The sequence below is a fragment of the Artemia sp. Qi Xiang Cuo genome, chromosome 6, assembly GCF_049724085.1.
Source record: "Artemia sp. Qi Xiang Cuo chromosome 6, ASM4972408v1, whole genome shotgun sequence".
Taxonomy (NCBI): domain Eukaryota; kingdom Metazoa; phylum Arthropoda; class Branchiopoda; order Anostraca; family Artemiidae; genus Artemia; species Artemia sp. Qi Xiang Cuo.
In genome coordinates, this window is record NC_142799.1 from 66,369,964 (window position 1) to 66,387,029 (window position 17,066).

The following is a 17,066-nucleotide window of genomic DNA, read 5'->3' on the forward strand; positions in this document are numbered from 1 at the left end:
AAACATGTTGTTAGGGTGTGAGAGGAAGATTTCATGTTAGATTCCTATTGAAAACGCAAACAACCTGTAATAATTGTGAGCTTAGGTTTGTATTAGGGTAGTATGATTACTGTTATTCTAAACTTGTTACAACTTTTAATATGTTTTAGGGAAGAACCGGAGAAAAGGGATTTCGGGGAATGGAAGGTGAAGATGGTATTCCAGGTCAAAGTGGAGAATCAGGAGAGCCTGGGCCAAGGGGACCAAAAGGTAAGTTCTTTGCTTCACAAGAGTCTGTTCTTATGGGCCTACGTTACTGGGATATTAAAAAATAGACAACGTGCAACATGAATACGAGGATCATTGCATGCTCATATTTTTTATTTTGATGTGTTCAGCATGACTGTTGCCCTCAGTATCCTATTCCCTGTCATTACCCCTGTCACACAAGGCCCTACCAAGGATTTTTTTTGTCAGAGGGGGTTTTACTCAAAAAAAAATTTCGGGGGGAGGGATTAAACACACAAAAAAACTTAAAAAACGCAAACAAAATTTGTTTAAAACCATTTTTGTTACGTTTTCACAAGTCAAACAAACATTTCGGGGGGGGGGGGGGTCAAAACCCCCTAAACCCCCCCTCCTCTGGGTACGGTCTTTCCGTCACATGTAATAAGAAAAAGATACAATTTAAAGAAGAGGTCTGGTGGGAGAGGAACTATTCGTCAAAGTGCCCTGTCCCATCTAATAAAACAAGTTAAACTTGAAAAAAGAGTTCTGGTGGGAGGAAAGCGGTCACCTTCAGTTCCCCGTCCCATGTAACAAAAAATTTAAGCTTTAAAGAAGACGTCTCTTGGGAGAAGGTGACCTCAGCAACCTGTCCCATATAATGAAAAAAAATAAACTTTAAAGAAAGGGTGTGACGGGAGAGGAGATTGGGAAAGGAGGTTCTCAGCCTCTGTATCCTGTTCTATACAATAAAATAAGTTAAGCTTTAAAAAAGACGTCTGTTGAGAGAAGAGATTGCGAGAGGTGGTTGTCACCATCAGTATTTTCATGTAATAAAAAAGGTCGAACTTTAATGAAAAGGTCTGGTGGAAGAGAAAATGCCAAACCCTTTAATATATTTACTGCTACTATTACTACTACTGAAAATTCACGAAAGCATCAAGCCGGCTGAGGCCAACACAGCTACGCACACTCTTCCTCCATCCCAATCTATTCAAAGCCTTCCTCTCTAGACCCTCCCAGGAAATTCTCATTTCCATTAAATCTTTCTTTAGGGCATCCTTCTACCCAACCGCAGACGACCAGCTTTTCCTTTAGCCCTAGACAGTTGGCTGAAAAGGACCATCTTCGGCAATCTGTCATTCTTCATCCGCAGAACGAGCCCTACCATCTCAACCTTTCTCTCATTATAGCCCTAGAAAACGGGATTGAACCACACTTTTTGTACAGCCTACTATTTGAAATACGGTCAGTCTGCCGGGTACCAAGAACAATCCGCAGGCAATTTCTCTGGGAAATATCTAGTAAATTTTCATCCGCTTTTCGGAGCACCCAGGCTTCAGAGCCATATTTGACCAATGTCATCACTGTTTCTTCCAATATTGTCATTTTGGTTTGTAGAATTATCTTCCTATTCTTCTAAATTTGTTTTAACTGTTATAAAACACCCTGAGCCTTTGCTATTCTACTTTTAACATTTTCACTGTTTCCACCGTCTTACTAATAATACTACCAAGGTATGTGAGGCTGTCGACCCGATCAATCTATTCGTTACCCAACGTCACCATTTTATATTCACTTATTCCTCGCCTTAGTGACTTACTCTTCTAAACATTAATTTTTAAACCTATTCTAGCACCCTGAACTCGCAAAACCTATAAGAGTTCATTCATTTTGCTTACACTTTCATCTGGGATGCTTAAATCATCAGCATAATCTAAGCCCAGGAGAATTCCCCCCCCACACCATTTGATTCCATGATCTCACATTGTCTTTTTTGCTCCTTGAGACAAAGTCCATCAAAAGGATCCATATGAAGGGGGATATAGCAAAACCTTGTTAAGTCCTGATTTAATACGTAAGTATTAAATTATATAAAATAATAAGTAAGTTAAAAAGTATAAGTAAATTGAATAAATAATTAAGTTACTAAGCTGTGATACAAGTTGATAGAAATAACTTAAAAATAACAATTAAATTAAATAAAATAATAAGTAAGCTAAAATTAATAAGTGAATTAAAAAAACAATTATGATACTAAGGTATGATACAAGTTAATAGAAATAGCCAACAATGAAAAAGAAAGGGGTACATACAGTATACAACTGATCCAATTTAGTATAAATGCTATCTGTAGCATTAAAAAAAGGTAACAACAACAAAATATTATATCACCAGGCCATCAGGTTATGGCAATAAAAAATGCAACATCATGAGGCATGAAGAAAAGTCTGCCAGGCCACCAGGTATTTAAAAAAATATATACATATTGTTAAGTAATCGGAAATTTTGGTGTTTCCATGACAAACAACTTTTTTTCAAACTCCCCCACTTTGGGAAGCAATAATACCTCTCCCCCAGAATTATAGACGTGCACAGCAGTCAACCATGACTGTCTCAAATTAAGCATTGCTAGAATTTTCGTTTGCTGGACTCGGGTTCCAACCCTGGAAGTACAGCCACTTGAGTTTTCGACTATTTTGAACAAGATGATAATTCCAAAATTTTGATCAGAGGTTTTTGGGGAGGTAGGAGCTAAAGAAGGCATGAAAAGAAGGGGAGCAGATTCCTTTCTGCCCTTTTTTAACGTCCCCCTCAACGTACCCTGAAAGTTTAAACTTAATAACCTCAGGGGTTCTCAAGATACTGCAGTTACTCCTTTTTGAAAAACTCGATGCACATAGCACCTTATTAATGCTTGGAGATTTTAGTATCACACAGAAAAAATTGCTTATAATCAAAATTTGGAAATGATAATTACAAATTTTTTTTATCAGGAGTCTTTGGGAGGTTGGAGCTAACGAAATTATGGAAGGGAGGGGAATAGGCTCCCCTCTGACCATTTTTTAACGTCCCCTCAACTTCCCCTGAAAACTTAAACTTAATACCCAAAGGGGTTCTCGAGATACTGTATATACTCCTTTTTGAAAACTTGATGCACATAGTATATTAGTACTGTTTTGGGATTTTAGTATCACATAGAAAAAATTGCTTCTTGTAAAACCAATTTGAAATATAACTCCTTTTTCCGATATTTATTCTTAAACTCATCACATTGAATTGCAGCTTGGATGTTCAAATGATATTTTTCTTGTTCAGTTTGAATAGCTTAGTTTATGAGTTATTTAATACGAGTGAGTAGGTGAAGGACTGAAGTTGATATTTGCACCAAATTTGACAATTTTGTTTGTTTCATTCTTTTTAAATTTCATCAAAAATCTTATTTTTCTCCTTGTGACAAGCGTGCATCCTATTTGTCTTCTATCAATTCACTATTTTTTTTTTGTTTTTGATAATATCTTATGTGTTTAGAATACATTCAATCTTAGGTAAAATTAAAGAATTGATTCCTTCTTAAATTTGGATTTGGGTTTACATAGCTTCATGTAATTTTGTTAAAGGCTGCATCACTCAGGTTGTATCTTTAAGGTAGATTTCATCACATTTAGCAAAAAGTAAAAAAAAAAAAATAAAATAAAAAGTATGTGGATAAAATAGTGGATTTTACTGTGGATAAAATAGGTCATAAGAAAACATTAGTGAAATTGAAGAGTCAAACTCAAAACAATCAAAAATTAGCATGATTAGGGATTCGCAGTTTACCGAAAAAAAAATTGTTAATGTTTTTTCCTTTTATAACTTTAATAAATGAAATATTATTAACATTTTAAGGAATAAATATCAGAAAAAACATGAATAGGGATTCGCACTTTACTGAAAAAAATGTGTTAATGTTTTTACTTTTATAACTGTAATAAATCAAATATTATTAACATTTTAAAGAATAGATATCAGCACTGACAATGCTTATTCTCTTTTATTTTTTTCAGTAAAGTGCAATTTATGTTCTGGCCTTGGGAAGGCATAAGGGTTTTAAGCCTTACTCATATTAATTTCAGCTCGTTTAGAGTTTGACTAGGTTATTTATTGTAATTTCTGTCCCTTTCGGGTTTTATTTATTTATCGATTCTGATTTGGGGTAGTTTTACGTTTGGTAGATTATTTGATTTTATTTTTGCTCATTTTTTGAATTAATGGAGTTCTTTAATATTCTTTAAAAAATATATTTTGTGTATTTTTTTTTAATTAATAGAGAATAAAAGGACAAGAATTTATATTGTGTAATAGGCAGCGCAATAGCGCTGCGTAAATAAAGAGCGATGTTGGCACAGTATATTCTTTTCTTTTTTTTTCTTTTAGACCAGGGCACTTCGTATCAAAGAAGTTGTCTTAGAAACTTCAAAAAGGACACATTCGATTAGGAATTGAAAGGGCTAGTGCCTTTTTTATTAGTCGTAAGTGATTGGAGGGCAACTAACCCCCCTCCCACGTCCACCATTTTCCCAGAAACATCCAATCAAAATTTTGAGATGTACATTTTTTTAAACTTAGTTGAAAGGTACGGAAATTGTGTCTTTGAGGATGACACTCCCCCCACAGTCCTCAGGGCAAGGGCTGTAAGTTACACCCTGGGGGTATATAAAGTTTTTATAGAAAATGTTGTCGTAGAAGCTTCAAAAAGGGCTCATTTGATTGCAAATTGAAAGGGCTAGTGCCCTTTTAGATGGTCGAAAGGGATTTGATGGCAACTAACCCTTCTCTCACGCCCACCATTTCCCCAAACAAATGCAATCAAACTTTTGAGATAGCCATTTCGTTCAACGTAGTTGAAAGTTCTGGAAATTAGGTCGTTGAGGATGACACCCCCCCACCCCTCAGGCCAAGGGTTGTAAGTTATTCCCTGGGGGCATATGGAGATTTTTATAAAAAGCGTTGTAATAGAAACTTCAAAAAGGGTTCATTCGAATGGAGATTGAAAGGGCTAGTGTTCTTTTTTATAGTCAAAAGTGATTGGAGGGCAGCTAACACCCTCTCGCGCCTATCATTTCCCCAAACACATCCAATTAAAATTTTGAGATAGCCATTTTGTTCAACGTAGTTACAAGTCCTGGAAATTAGGTCTTTGAGGATGCCCCCCTAAGCCTTCAGGGATAGTGCCGTTTTTAATAGTCGAAAGTGATCGGAGGGCAACTAACCCCCCTCTCACGCCCACCATTTCCCCAAACACACCCAATCAAAATTTTTAGATATGCATTTTATCAACGTAATTGAATGGTTTGGAAATTATTTCTTTGAGGAAAACACTCCCCCCACAGCCCTCAGCGCAAGGATTGTAAGTCATAACCTGGGGGTATATAAGGTTTTTATAGAAAGCTTTGTCGTAGAAACTTCAAAAAGGACTCATTCAATTGGAAATTCAAAGGGTTAGTGCCCTTTTTAATAGTCAAAAGTGCTTGGAGGGAAACTAACCCCCCTCTCACACCCACCTTTTCCCCAAACACATCCAATCAAAATTTTGAGATAGCCATTTTGTTCAACGTAGTTGAAAGTTCTGGAAATTAGGTCTTTGAGGATGACGACCCCACAACCCTCAAGGCAAGGGTTGTAAGTTATGCCCTGGAGGCATATACGTTTTTTATAGAAAGCTTGTCGTAGAAACTTCAAAAACGGCTCATTCGATTGGAAATTGAAAGGGCTAGTACCATTTTTTAAACACATCCAATCAAAATTTTGAGATTGCCATTTTGTTCAACATAGTTGAAAGTCCTGGAAATTAAGTGTTTGAGGATGAACCCCCCCCCCTAAGTCCTCGGGTCTAGTTCCCTTTTTAATAGTCGAAAGCAATTGGAGGGCGACTAACCCCCTCTCACGCCCACCATTTTCCCAAACACATTCAATCAAAATTTTGAGATAGCGATGCTGTTCAACGTAGTTGAAAGATTCGGAAATTATGTCTTTGAGGGTGACCAACCCCCACAGCCCCCAGGGCAAAGGTTTTAAGTTATGCCCTGGGGTTATATAAGGTTTTTTTATAGAAAGTGATGTCGTAAAAACTTCAAAAAGGGCTCATTCAATTAAGAATTGAGAGGATCACTTGACCCTTATTGAGAGTTAAAGTGATCGAAGAGCAGCTCCGGAGGGGGAGAAGGCCCCCCACGTCCATCATTTCGCCAAACACTTTCGATCAGCATCTTGATATAGCCATTTTGTTGAACGTAGTTGAAGGGTCCAAAAAATATTTCTTTGAGTATGACACCCCCGTTCCCTCAGTGCTAAGGTTGTAAGTTATGCCCTGGCGTCATATAAGGTTTTTACAGAACGTGTTGCCGTAAAAACTTCAAAAAGGGCTCATTCGATTTGTAATTGAGAGGACTGTTGCCCTTTTTAATAGTCGAAAGTAATCGGAAGGAGAATCACCCACCCACCCATCCCCCCACGCCCATCATTTCCCCAAACGTTTCCGATCAACATTTTGATACGGCCATTTTGTTGAACGTAATTGAAAGGTCGGGAAATTATGTCTTTGAGGATGACACCCATAGCCCTCAGGACAAGGGTCATAAATTATGCCCATGGGGTATATTAGGTTCTTATAGAAAGTTGTTGTTGAAGCTTATAAAAGGCCTCATTTGATTGGAAATTGAGAGGACCAGTGTCTTTCTTTAATAGTCAAAAGTGATCAGAGGGCAAATGCCCCTCCCATCCCCCTCGCCCATCATTTCTCCAAATACCTCCAATCAAAATCTTGAGATAGCCATTTTGTTCCACGTATTTGAAAGGCCTGGAAATTATGTCTTTGAGGATAACAAATCCCCCAAGCCCTCAGGGTAAGGGTTGTAAGCTATGCTCTGGGGGCATATAAGTTTTTATAGAAAGTGAGGTCATATAAACTTCGAAGGGGACTCATTGGATTGGAAATCATATGTTTTAGCGCTCTTTGTAAGAGTCAAAGTGATTGGAGGACGGCCACCCCCCCCCCCCCCACATACACACACGTTGTTTTGTCCTGAAATGCATCTAATAGAAATTTTGAGATAGCCATTTTATTCAAAATAGTCTAAATATCATATAACAAGGCTTTTGGGATTGGAAAAAAACCCAGAGATTAGGAACAAGAATTGTAAGTTATGCCCAGGGACTATTTAAGGTTTTCGTATTTATTCTTTTGAATGTTTTCACTTTTATAACTTTAAGAAATCAAACAATTAATTAAGATTTTAAGGAATAAATATCAGCATATGTATATTAAACTGACAATGCACATTCATTTGAATTTTTTTTCAGTAAAGTATAAATTGTATTCTTGCTTTTAGAAAGCATAGGGGTTTTGAACACTACTCATATTAATTTCTGCTTGTTTTGAGTTTGTTTCTGTTATTTATATGAATTTCTGTTCGTTTTGAGTTTCATTTATTTATTGATACTGATTTATGGTAGTTGTATGCTTGGTAGATTATGTGGTTCTATTATTGTACATTTTTAATTTAATGGAGTTCTTTACTTTTTGTTTTAAAAAGTTATTGTGTAGAATTTTTTTTAATTAATAGCCTTGGAAAGCGAGATTGAATCACAAAAGGGCGTTTAGATGTACACAAGTTTACCGTTTTGCTCTTTAAAGGAAAAAAGCATTCATTTTTTTCCTAAAAAAGCCAAATTACCCAAGCTCAAAGAGGCGTTAAAACAAGAAAAAAAAAATACGAGACGCGTTTACCTATGCGTTGGCCTTATCAATTTTTCGCTATGGATCACTTAACGATAAATAAACAATTTGTGTACGGAATAAGCAACGATACTAATATAAGCTATACAAGTAAGTTAAAAATGATAAGTGAATTAAATAAGCAATGACGTTACTAAGCTATGATACAAGTTAATAGAAATAGCCAGCAATGAAAAAGAAATTTGTACATACAGTAGACAACTGATCCAATTAAGTAGAAATGATATCCGTAAAATAAAAAAGGCAAGAAAAACGAAATTTTCGATGGCCAGGCCATCATGTTATGGCAGTAAAAACGCAATGTCATGAGGCATAAAAAAAAGTCTACCAGTCCACCAGATATTAAAAAATGAAAAGAATATATATTGTTAAGTAATCGCAAATTTTGGCACTTCCATGACAAATAATCTTTTTTTGGAATTCCTCCACTTAGGGAATCATGACAATCTCAAATTAATTATTGCTAGAATTTTTGCTTGCCAGAATCGGGTTCAATCCCTGGAAGTGCAGTTATTTGACTTTTTGACTATTTTGAACAAGAAGAAAATTCCAAAATTTTGGTAAAAAGTCTTTTGGGAGGTAGGAGCTAAAGGGGCCCCAGCCCCCCATTGCACTTCCTGGCTGAAGGGCCACGAAACGGAGATCAGCACCGCCGGTTTGGATCTTAAGGGTCTAGTGCCGCATCCTTTACCTTTAGGAGCTAAAGAGGGCGTGAAAGGGAGGGGAAGAAGTTGCTCTCTTCCTAATTTTCAACGTTCCCCTCAACGTGCCCTGAAAGTGTCCAGGGGTTCTCGAGATACTGCAGGTACTCCTTTTTGAAAAACTCGATGCACATAGCACCTTAGTAATCTTTTGGGATTTTAATATCACATAGAAAAAATTGTTCCTTGAAAAATTTATTTGAAAATTAAGTCCGTTTCCGATATTTAATTCTTAAACTCATCTCAGTGGATTACAACTTGGATGGTGAAATGATATTTTTTCTTGTTCAGTTAGAATAGGTTAGTTTATGAGTCATTTACTAAGATTGAGAATTATATAAGTTAAGGACTTCAGTCGATATTTTGCACCGTATTCGACAGTTTTGTTTGTTTCAAGTTTAAATTTTTCTCTTGAAATTTCACAAGAAAAACTTAGTTTCTCTTTTTGACAAGCGGGCATCGTATTTGTCCTCTGTTAATTCACCTGAGGGCCTAAGACGATGAAAAAGGCCAAAAAAATCCATTAAAAGACAGTTAAACGAGATAGATATACCACCTGCATAAGCCTAGTCCCGGAGTGGGACGATACTCACATTGATGCACAACTTGGAGACGATTGGTGGCTCTTCATTGACGCCCTGGGTGTCTCTGGACGTAGAAGAGGAGCCAAGGCCTAAGGACACTTTAATGCTGTTTTTTTCGCGGGGGATATTTTTTATCAAATAAACGGGCGATTTTCTTTTAAACAGCTTTTAATTTCTTTCAGTACCGCTCAATGTTGGTTGAAATGTTTTAATTTTACATTTTGTCTTACTTTCTGTTAAAATTTTCGAATGGTCAGGTGAGCCTATTTTTGAGGGCTGTTAATAATAGGAGGAGTAGGGCAATTGCCCAGCCTCCAGATTTATTTGTTAGTAATTTTATTAAATTACGCAATATTACGTAATAAATTACGCAATATTATTACATAATATTACGTAAATTTACGTAATATTATTACGTAAATTTTACGTAATATTATAATATTACGTAAATTAAATTACGTAAAATTATTAATTACATAATTTTATTAAATCTTATTAACTTTATTAAATTTTATTAAATTATTTGTTCGTAATTTTACTAAATAAAAGATTGGGTGAATACCGAACATGCCTGACTCATTAGATTTTGAAAAAAGTCAGTTTTGTGTCTTCACTAAACAAGAAGAAAACAAATCTTTGCAACCCCTCCCCCCAAACATTTTAGTAAATCAGTGCCCATGATGTAACATCTAGGAATTTTGGTATAAAACCAACAAATTCAAGCTTAGAAGGGACTTTTTGGGCTGATCGAACCATTTATATGCTATTGAAGGTGGTGGCTATCGTTTCTAAGAAGTACGAAATAATCCCATGGGTCGTTAATTTCCACTCGTCGAAATTTCCACTCGAATTGGGTTAATTTCAGTGTGACAAGCCGCCATGCCACTCAACATAAAAGGGTGCATTGCATCTGAAATAAATCCTGCTCTGCTACTATGAAGTTTATGTTTCATTGTCTTTTGCTCTAGGGTTCCCAGCCAATAGACCTGCTGAAAAGGGTGCCATTGGAGATAAGGGTTATGATGGAGTACGCGGACAATGTGATGAGGGACCAAAAGGTCCACCGGGTGAAACAGGACCTTGCGGTACTCCTGGGATTCCAGGGCTTCCTGGCCCCGCCGGGATTTCACCAGCTGGACAAAAGGGAGAGAAAGGTTAGTGAACTTTATGTCTATTAGGGAAATCAAGAATTTCAGTATAATGGTCTTAACCTAGGAATGCGTTAATAATAGTTGCATGGCTGTATTTATATTGTCCTTTGTTATATTGAGATTGGGCAGCATTAAATGTTGCAGCACCCTTTGGTTGACTTCACTGACAAAATTGTTGCACAGCTACACGTGTGTTTCAGTTCTTCACCAGATTGGTTGTCAACCCTCTAAAATCATTGAAAATGGTATGCGCCAATGGAATTTAAAAAAAAAGAACTTGATGATACGCTCTTTAAGTCACCTTTATACCTTCCTTTTATTGACTTCGACAATAAAAGTGATCCATTAGCAATACTTTATTTTTTGCTTCTTCGGCATTGGTTGCACAAGGAAGTTGTCAACCCTTCAAACAATTTAACATAGCATATCTCAAAAAAATTTGGGGGTAAAAAAAATAATTAATCAAACGTTCCTTAAAGAAAACCGCTGGTTCTGCTTTAAACAACTTTTATATCCATATACTGACTCCCAATTGACGTTGCCAACTATTCATACAAGCAAACGCGGCAGTCCCTCGCCATAAAACATGAAATCTAACCCAAATATTTTTCCCAGGAATATCATTTTATTGCTCGCAAATTTACAAACAATCAAAGCTGAAAGATTTTTGGGTTTGTTACGCAATCCTAACGTCTAGCATATGTTCTTTATTTTCAACCTCAATGTAATTATTCCTTCTAGTTTCTATTCATTTTAGGTTTCCTGAATTATTCATAATAGTTGATGTTCGTTTTCAGTTTGACTGATTTTATGACTTTATTTGTGTTTGCTTTTGGTTTTGATACCTCTCTTTACTCTTCTTAAAGAACATTTTTTTTTTGGAAAGCCTTTCTTTAGAATGCTCTATGTAGTATATAATGTGTAGTATAGGAAGAAGTTTATTACTTCTGGGCTTTCTTTTATTCGTATAATGGTTTTCAGCTTTTATTTTTGGAAATGCAAGCCAATCTTATCGAAGATCTCATAAATTATCACTTCTGTAACGAGAAAAAATCAAGTAATGGTATTTCTTTTTTTCCTCCATTAATTAAAGAATGTACATACGGATCTCGTATATTTTTCAGGTGGTAAAAACAATCAGATTGGGCCTAAAGGTCCACCCGGAAGACAAGGTTATCCAGGTAACCGAGGCAATCTTGGCAGAAAGGGATCTCTGGGAGACACTGGATTTAGAGGACCTCAAGGTTTTTCAGGGATAAAAGGTGAAGAAGGCTATTCTTCAAAAGGATACAAGGGAGATAAAGGTGAAGGAGGTGATATTGGACTCAAAGGTCGGCAAGGAGTGCATGGAAATAAGGGCCAAAGAGGTTTAAAAGGATTAATTGGACCAGCTGGAAGCATAGGTTTACCTGGCAGCAAAGTATGTATCAAAATTATTTACAGAAGGGAAAGATTTTCTTATTATTTTTTATTATCCTCATTCACTTCAATATTTACTTTTCTTTTGATTCAGGGAATTTGAAATGATTTTCTCTGAACATTTAGAATGGAGTTCTCTGCTGCAGTGTCAACAGATTATTTTTTATACATGGAGCATTGACACGCATTGACAATACAATTTTGAGAATTTTAAGCAATTTATCTTAAGTCTAGTGTACCTGCATAGATACGTGTATTTGAAAGCCTACGGCCATATACACAAAACAAACCCGAAAAACAGAAAAGAGGAATAACACTTGACATATTTAAGTCACTTTCTTCCAGGCTTGAACGCTCTTCTCCATAAAGCACCCTACCCCAATAACTAGGTCGCTCGAAGTAGATACCAAAATACCAGGGAGCAGCAGTAAACTCCCAAAACAAATTATCCCTTAAATTCATTAATCTTTGCTGCCTTCTCGAAAAATGGTCCGGCCAATCCCCAAAATCCCCACAGAGGAAGCAAGCAAACCTACCTCCCAAGTAATCCCCAAAAACTTCCAGTATCGCTTCCACTCTCAAACTTCCAGGATCACTTGTGCAGAGGAATGTACTTAACACATGATTGAAACCAACATTTAAAGACCTTCCACGGATGGTTTAGTTTTCATACAGCTACTAGGTTTATTTATACCAGTTAGCCAAACCTGAATCTTTTGGTCAGCGAGGTAATACAAACATATTGAGGAAGTTTTCACAATTATATAGACAACCCGACTCTCAATCTATAAAAAAAGAGAGTGTCAATCTATCCAATAGTGTTGTGAGCTTCCTTTTTTGTAAGCCCAAATATCTTTGTGCAATCAGTCTTTGCAAGGGGGTTGTCAGGTAAACGTGTTATCTATAGCCAAAACTTATTCACTTGTATGGCTCATTTAATAGTTAAATAATAAAATGTCTGGGTATGTCTATCTTAACAAGGAAACAAAGTAAAATGGGCTTGTCAAATACAATCAAATACCGTTTGAATGTCTGGAAAGGCAACATAATGCTTCTCTTTTCCTCTGGAATATTTTTAAATGAGGACCAGCAGCATGACTTCACGGAGACCCCCTTCGTTGAATACCCTTTTCAGCATCCTTCTTGTGTTTCACTGCTAATCATTTCCTTATCGAGCTAGTACCCTAGCCTAAGATTAAAAACTTTTTCGAATAATTTTCTAATTGTTGGCACTGTAAAAACTGACTGAACATTACATAATTCTTCTTACTATGCACTTTTGGGAAGATGGGTGTCCAACCAGGCTTATAACTGTTTAATCATATAGCACTATGATTCACCCGGCTTTCAACTATTGGCCCTAGAATGAACATACAGAGTCGTCTATGACTGTTCATGTGGTGCCCGTAAATACTTTTTCATAAAAAAAATTCCATCATATCAAAATGTTTTCTTACTAGTCAATCTATGAAAAAAAAAACATAAAAAACTTTTTCGCATACTGACCAATGGTCTGCGTTGTGCAGGTACCGATCTCCTGATTCGATGCCTTCGGCTGGGAGTGCCGTGCGTAGCTGGAGGTAAATCATAAGCATGAAAATGATTGTCTTGTTGTTCAATTCTATATAATGCCTTATTCCTCTTTACTAACCCCTTTTCCTCTTTTCTTGGTAATCAAAATGTTGATAGGGCTTTTGGTGGTCAACGGAATTTTATACCTTATCTGATAAAGAAAACAGGCCCACCTTACTAAGCTTATACTCATTGTCAAAGACTCCATTTTTGTTGGCAAATTTTTCAAGACCTGCTCTTCTTGGAGGAGTTATGACAAAAATACCATAATTTTTCAAGTGTCCAAAGAGAATTCACTTAATATAAAATCTTTAATTTATTTTAATATAAAATCTATAAAATCTTTAATTTATTAGATAAGAAACACGTTTTTTTAACTCAAAGAAAGGAGCAACATTGAAAATCAAAACGAACAAAAATTATTCCGTTTGATATGAACAGTTTCCCCCTCTTCAATACCTTGCTCTTTACGCTAAAGCTTTTAGCATTTAAAAAAAATCTTCCTATTCTAATTAAACAGCCCCTGTGTTTCAGTAGCCGTTCTTAAAAGATTGGGATAAACAGTCAAGCTTTAGCGTAAAGAGCGAGGTATTGAAGGGGGGACACCCTTCATATACGGAGTAATTTCTTTTCGTTATGAGTTTTAATGTTGCTACTTACTTTCAGTTTAAAAACAAATTTTTTGTATTTAATTTCTGTTTTTTTTTCAAATAATGTAGGTAAATCTGGCTCAGCCTCCATGAAATATACCCCCTCCCCCCCCCTCACGGGGAACTTCTCCGTAAAAACTTTATCCATCGTAAAGTATAATATTTTTTTCTTCTAGGACCATCTATCAATACGATCACCCCTGTGTAAATAAAATAAAAAAATAAACACGCATCCGTGATCTGTCTTCCGGCAAAAATAGTAAAATTTCACATTTTTTTATATAGGAGCTTGAAACCTCCACAGTAGGGTTTTTGGGTACGCTGAATCTGGTGGTGTGATTTTCATTCCTTGAAATTTAGGGGGTGTTTCCGCCCTATTTCAAAGATCAGCCACATTTTCTCAGGCTTGTAACTTTTGATGGCTAACACTAAACTTGATATAGGCTATCTTATTTATTTGGAATCAGCATAATAAGCTGATTCTTTTGATGTACCTATTGATATCAAAATTGCGTTTTTAAAAGTTCCGTTTACTATTGAGCCGAGTCGCTCCTTACAGTTCGTTACCATGATCTGCTTGATCTAGAGTCTTTTATGAGCGAAACCCATCTTTCAGCATGCTCGGTCATTCATTAATCAAAATCTTGTCTTAAGCATCTTCTTGCTACAGCTGGAAATGTAATTCTAAAATAAGGGAGAGAAGCAATATTAGATGTCCTGGAAAGCTGGAGTGAAAATTTTACCATAGAATAATCTGAACTCGTTACATATAGGACCTCAAAAGCTATGACACAGGCAGCAAACACTCCATCTTGCATAGCTAGTCAATGACACCAGGGTTTAGACTTAAGAAATAAGTAGGCTCACCTCTACCTTTGTCCGAACCATGCCTTCCATTACAAATTGCTAGACCATTATCTTTATGATGCACCAATAATTCCCCTCCCCCTCCAAAGATTTATTCTTCTAAACTGATTTTTTCTCCTTCGTGGTACCTTGGAGAGCTCTAAAAGCATCTCTGAAGTCTTATTTGAAAATAATTACAAATTTTTTTTAACAAAACAAATTTTTCAAAACAAAATTAAAGAGATCCATTAAGCCAAAAAGTAGCAGAAATAAACTCAATTATTCTTCCAAGCGTAAAACTACCACGATAGCTATCAATAAAGAAAAGAAACTCAAAACAAACAAAAATTATAATAAATAGTTAAGTCTAACTCAAAACTAGCCAAATTAACATTACTTGGGCTGATAACCCCCCTGCCTTCTCAAGGACAGAACATAATTTGCATTTTGCTGAAAAAAAAAATTTAACGTGGATTGTCAGTTTAATTTACATAGACTGATATTTATTCCTTTATGTTTAAAACAAATGTATTCATGAAAGTAAAAAAAAGTAAAAACATTTAACATGTATTTTGTTTTCAGTGAAGCGCGAATTATGTTCTGGTCCTGAGGAGGTCTGGTGATATACTACAGGTGACAGACTCTTTGGCTATGGTTTGAGCTAAAAGAGTCAATTCATTTGATTTTACTACGCTATTAAATAAAAAAAACAATTTTTTTTTAACTGAAAGTAAGGAACGACGTTAAAATTTAAAACGAACAGAAACTATTCCGTATATGAAAGGGGCTGCCCCCTCCTCAACGCCTCGCTCTTTACGCAAAAGTTTTTTATTGTTTAAAAAAAATAGGGTTGTGAGAAAGTCAAACTTTAGCGTAAAGAGCGAGGCGTTGAGGAGGGGGCAGCCCCTTTCATATACGGAATAATTTCTGTTCGTTTTAAGTTTTAACGTCAATTGATAAAACAATGTTATGCATGACTACACCACAAGCAACAAAATTTATATATATATATATATATATATATATATATATATATATATATATATATATATATATATATATATATATATATATATATATATATATATATATATATATATATATATATATATATATATATATATATATATATATATATATATATATATATATATATATATATATATATATATATATATATATATATATATATATATATATATATATATATATAAATTTTGTTGCTTGTGGTGTAGTCATGCATAACATTGTTTTATCAATTTTCAACTTAGAGTGTGGCTATGGCATCAAGTAGTTTATAAATTCAACAAATTTGTAGCATCAGTAGTATCACTATATATCTGAAACAGTTCTCACTGGTTCTGAAAGCTACTGTAATGTATAAAAAAAATATAATAAAAAGTTTGCAAAAAAATAAACAAATAAAAAAAAAAAAAAAAAAAAATATATATATAAAACAAAAATATAAAATAAATTTGCATGCGTCATACATGCTAAAAGCGATACGGCCATTCTTGAGGTGAAAATGCTGTATTTGTGCTCTTGAAATATGATCATAAATAATGTCACTCATATGAATTACTTTTACAAAATAAAGGCTTTTAACAAATCTTCTGAAACTCGTGACCTATATAGATTGTTTTTTTTTTGTTTTTTTTTTGCCGGAAAACCCCAATTGCCAGTTTGCCAAAAGAAAATACGGAGCCATTTTCACGAGAAAATATGTTCATAATCATTGCTCGTTTAAATAGATAAGATAATTTGTACATAAACAGGAAAAGTAGTACAGGGAATTATGTTCGTCAGAAAGCACTTCCTTGCTCAGAGATTTTGTTTTTCAACCAAATTCTCACGTAAAACTTGAAGTTCTTTTTAAGCATCAAAGTCAAAAATATTGTTTTCCTGGAGCTAATGGCGTTGAACTGATATTAATGATAAATTCTTAATTGCTTTTAAGAATCAGTTTAAGTTTCAAAGTCTAAAAATTATTTTCCTCGAGATTCTTCAACTCTCTTGAACTTTTCAACTCTCTCAGCTCCCTTGAGTTGACCCCTTCAACTCTCTTTTTACCACATAATTTAATTGCTTTTTAAGTGTCATTGTACTATTCGGGCTTATTTTCGAAGTCAATATTTACAGGAGCCAGTGTTTTCTCATGATGTAAGAATTTTTCTTTGGATGAAAAATTTGGTAAGGATTTTGAATGAAATACATTTTGGGAACAGAGGAGTGTTGTTGCTGTTTTGCTCTTCAATGTAATTTTTTCTTTTTTTCCAGAGATAAATACTTTCACGCTTAAAGCCGAGATACTCTGGTTTTTTGGTTTAAACATAATAATTTCCAAAATGCACTGAATATAAAATACTATCTGCTATAAA

General features: G+C 35.1%; 1 protein-coding gene across 2 annotated transcripts in view; it reads left to right on the plus strand.

Annotated features, from left to right (window-relative positions):
* Positions 1 to 17,066, plus strand: part of LOC148951524 (uncharacterized) — a 296,748-nt gene that overhangs the window by 242,612 nt on the left and 37,070 nt on the right. For both annotated transcript variants that reach the window (XM_089090920.1, XM_089090919.1), the window contains exons 24-26: positions 150 to 249; positions 10,019 to 10,204; positions 11,326 to 11,621. In XM_089090920.1, coding sequence (XP_088947046.1) covers positions 150 to 249; positions 10,019 to 10,204; positions 11,326 to 11,621 — 582 coding nt within the window. The remainder of the gene's footprint in view (positions 1 to 149; positions 250 to 10,018; positions 10,205 to 11,325; positions 11,622 to 17,066) is intronic.